The sequence below is a fragment of the Eimeria mitis genome, genomic scaffold (genome assembly GCF_000499745.2).
Source record: "Eimeria mitis Houghton genomic scaffold, Emh_scaff1269, whole genome shotgun sequence".
NCBI lineage: Eukaryota > Apicomplexa > Conoidasida > Eucoccidiorida > Eimeriidae > Eimeria > Eimeria mitis.
Genome location: NW_013568516.1, coordinates 1,629 through 4,753, shown reverse-complemented (window position 1 = coordinate 4,753; position 3,125 = coordinate 1,629). Strand labels below are relative to the sequence as shown.

The following is a 3,125-nucleotide window of genomic DNA, read 5'->3' as shown; positions in this document are numbered from 1 at the left end:
AAAAAAAAAAAAAAAAAAAAAAAAAAAAAAAAAAAAATAGAGAGAGAAAGAAAAAGAAAAAGAAAGAGAGAAAGAGAAGGAGGAGGAGGGTATGGAGAGAGGGGAGTTGGTGAATAAGAAGAAAAAAAAAAGAAAAAAGAAAAGAAAATAAAATGAAAAAGATAAATATAAAAAAGAGATGTATAAATACAAGGAGGAAAGAGAAATAAATAAAAAAAAGGAGACAGGGAAAAACAACAAAGTAACACACAAAAAGAGAGACAGACAGACAAAGAAAAAAAGAAAAAAAGAGAAAAAAAGAAAGAGAAAAAAAAAAGAAAGAGACAAAGAGAGACACAAAGACACAACAAAAAACCAAAAACAAAAACAAAAAAACAAAAAAAAAAACAAAAACAAAACAAATAACAAAAACAACAATAAAAGCAAAAACAAAAGAAACAAAAAAAAACAAAAACAAAAACAAAAAAAAAATAAAATAAAAATAAAATATTTATATTATTACCTTATGTATGAGAAGGTCAAGGGTATCCGACCGTGTAGCAACAAAGGGCCCAACATATTCAGTTTCAACAGCATTACAGCTGCTGCTGCTGCTGCTGCTGCTGCTGCTGCTGCTGGGAGCAGCAGCAGCAGCACGAAACGCATGCAGCAGCAGCGGCTGCACCTCTACCTGCAGCCGCCCCCGCTGCCTATACACCCCACGAGGCACCTCTATGTCGTGCGGCACCCAGGCTGTCAATACACTCCATGTTGCTGCGTCACACACTTGAAACGCCAGGCCCTGCAGCAGCAGCAGCAGCAGCAGCAGCAGACGCAGCAGCAGAAGAAGAAGCAGAAACAGCAGCAGCAGAAACAGCAGCAGCAACAGCAACAACAGCAGAATGTAAATCAGCAGAAAACAGTCCATTTTGGGGTGTATATGCAGCTGCTTATTCAGGTGTATATACAGCAGAAAGCAAAGCTGATTGGGGTGTATATGCAGCTGCTTATTGGGGTGTATATGCAGCTGCTGATTGGGGTGTATATGCAGCTGCTGATTGGGGTGTATAGGCAGGTGTTGTGTATTACCATCTGTCGTTCTAAGCCGGGAAGCAGCCGGGAGCGTTTTGTTGCATATCCATTTTTGATTCCTTCAGGGGAGAGAAGAGGAGCATTAACAATACGTAGATGATGAGTTTGCTGCTGCTGCTGCTGCTGCTGCTGCTGCTGCTGCTGCTGCTGCTGCTGTTGCTGCTGTTGGTGGCGTTGCTTTGATTGAGAGATAAATTTATCTAAGCCGCATAATGCTTTCGCCACCAAATCCGAATTCATCTCACCACGAAGACGGCTAGCTTCTTGCTGCAGGTCCTTCAGAAAACCCCCATTCACTATAAACCTGCAGCAGCAGCAGCAGCAGCAGCAGCAGCAGCAGCAGCAGCAGCAGCAGCAGCAGCAGCAGATGGAGATGCAGCAGCAGAAGCAGGGTTGTAGGAATAAAAGCAGCAGCAAGAGGTGGAGACAGCAGCAAAAACAACAGTAGCGGCAATGCAGCAGCATCAGCAGCAGCTGTTGAAGCAACTGCAGCAGGAATAGCAGCAGCAGCAGCAGCAGCAGTAGCAGCAGCAGCAGCACTAGGTGTCTAAAGAGAGATGCTGCATCAATCCCAGCAGAAGAAAAAAAAGAAAAAAAAGAAAAAAGAAAAAGAAAGCAAAGAAAAAATAACAGAAAGAGAAGAAAAAGATGGAAAAAAAAATAAAATAAAATAAAACAAAACAAAACAAAACAAAACAAAACAAAATAAAACAAAATAAAACAAAACAAAATAAAAACAAAATAAAAAAAAATAAAAATAAAATTAAAAAGAAGAAGAAACGGACCAGGTCTCCCCCTGATCTAGGGGTGTTACGTTTCCCCTTTGCCAGACCTCCCAAAGCTGCAGCCAGGGAAATTCCTGTGTGCTGCTGCCTCTCCTCGTTTGCTGCTGCTGCTGCTGCTGCTGCTGCTGCTGCTGCTGCTGCTGTTCATCATCTGCAGCGCGAGCAGCAGCAGCAGCAGCAGCAGCAGCAGCGCCAGCAGCACAGCTGCTGCCGTTCTCTCTGAATGTTGTCATCTCTGGTTGAGGAATTTCTTTGTTCCTTACTTTGCTGCTCACGGGATAGAAGCAGAAAAAACCAGTAACACCAATAAACCTTTTCCTGCTGCTGCTGCTGCTGCTGCTGCTGCAGCTGTTGCTGCTGCTGTAACTGCTGCTCTTGCTGTTGCTGCTGCTGCTGCTGCTGTTGCTGCTACTCCGCCTGCTGCTTCCTGCAAGCTACTGAGGAGAAGGGGGCCCCTATAAGGATGCTGGGGGCCCCTATATATGTTTTGTGTTTCTTAGAAAAGGCTGGAGGGGCCCCCAGTGAACCCTGGCGGCGCAGAGGGGGGCCCCCTGTGGTGAAGCCTAAGAGATGCTGAAATAGAGAGAGAGAGAGGCAGCTGCATGCTCCCCCTTGAGGCCCCCCTCTTTTTTAATATGATTCGGAGAATATTAAAACAATATAAATGAAGTTTTTTAATTGAAAAGAAGTTTTATACAAAAGAAAAGAAGTGGGGGCTTATACGAGAGCGGACGGGGCTGCTGCAGCAGGTACAGAGGAAACGGTGAAGATGCTGAGCTGTATGTACAGCTGAAGAATTCAATACTTTTCTACTTTTTAAATATTCTTCAATTCATCAAACATTTTATATTCAACTTTTATTATTCTACACAGATACGGCCTCAGCTACACCGCGAGCGCCGCAGCGGCGGAGCTCAGCAGACGGGGCTGGTGGTGTCGTTGGGTTTATTTTATTTGTTTTTTTTCCTTTTTTTTATCTAAAATTATTTATATTTATTTATTTTATTCTATTACATTCATTAAAACACCAACAATAGCACAACATTACCCTATACACCCCCCCCTGCTGCACCGCCTGCTCTGGGCGCCTGTTCATATGCAGCTCCATCACCATACACAACAACAAAACAACAAAACAACAAAAAAATAAAATTTATTTTTTAATTATAAAACTAAAAATAAACTTTTCTACGAACATACCAACCAATATTCACCAGCAGATATCTCATTCTAATAGGGGAGTACAGCCATACAAACTAGCGTATCTAC

At 42.6% G+C, this 3,125-nt stretch overlaps 1 protein-coding gene across 1 annotated transcript; it reads left to right on the top strand.

Annotated features, from left to right (window-relative positions):
• Positions 1-505: 505 nt before the first annotated feature.
• On the top strand, positions 506-1,470 carry EMH_0033420 (uncharacterized protein; the record flags this gene model as incomplete). The annotated part of the gene is made up of 2 exons (XM_013494742.1): positions 506-1,054; positions 1,345-1,470. 2 exons carry the CDS (start codon positions 506-508, stop codon positions 1,468-1,470), a joined length of 675 nt encoding a protein of 224 aa, XP_013350196.1.
• Positions 1,471-3,125: the final 1,655 nt, after the last annotated feature.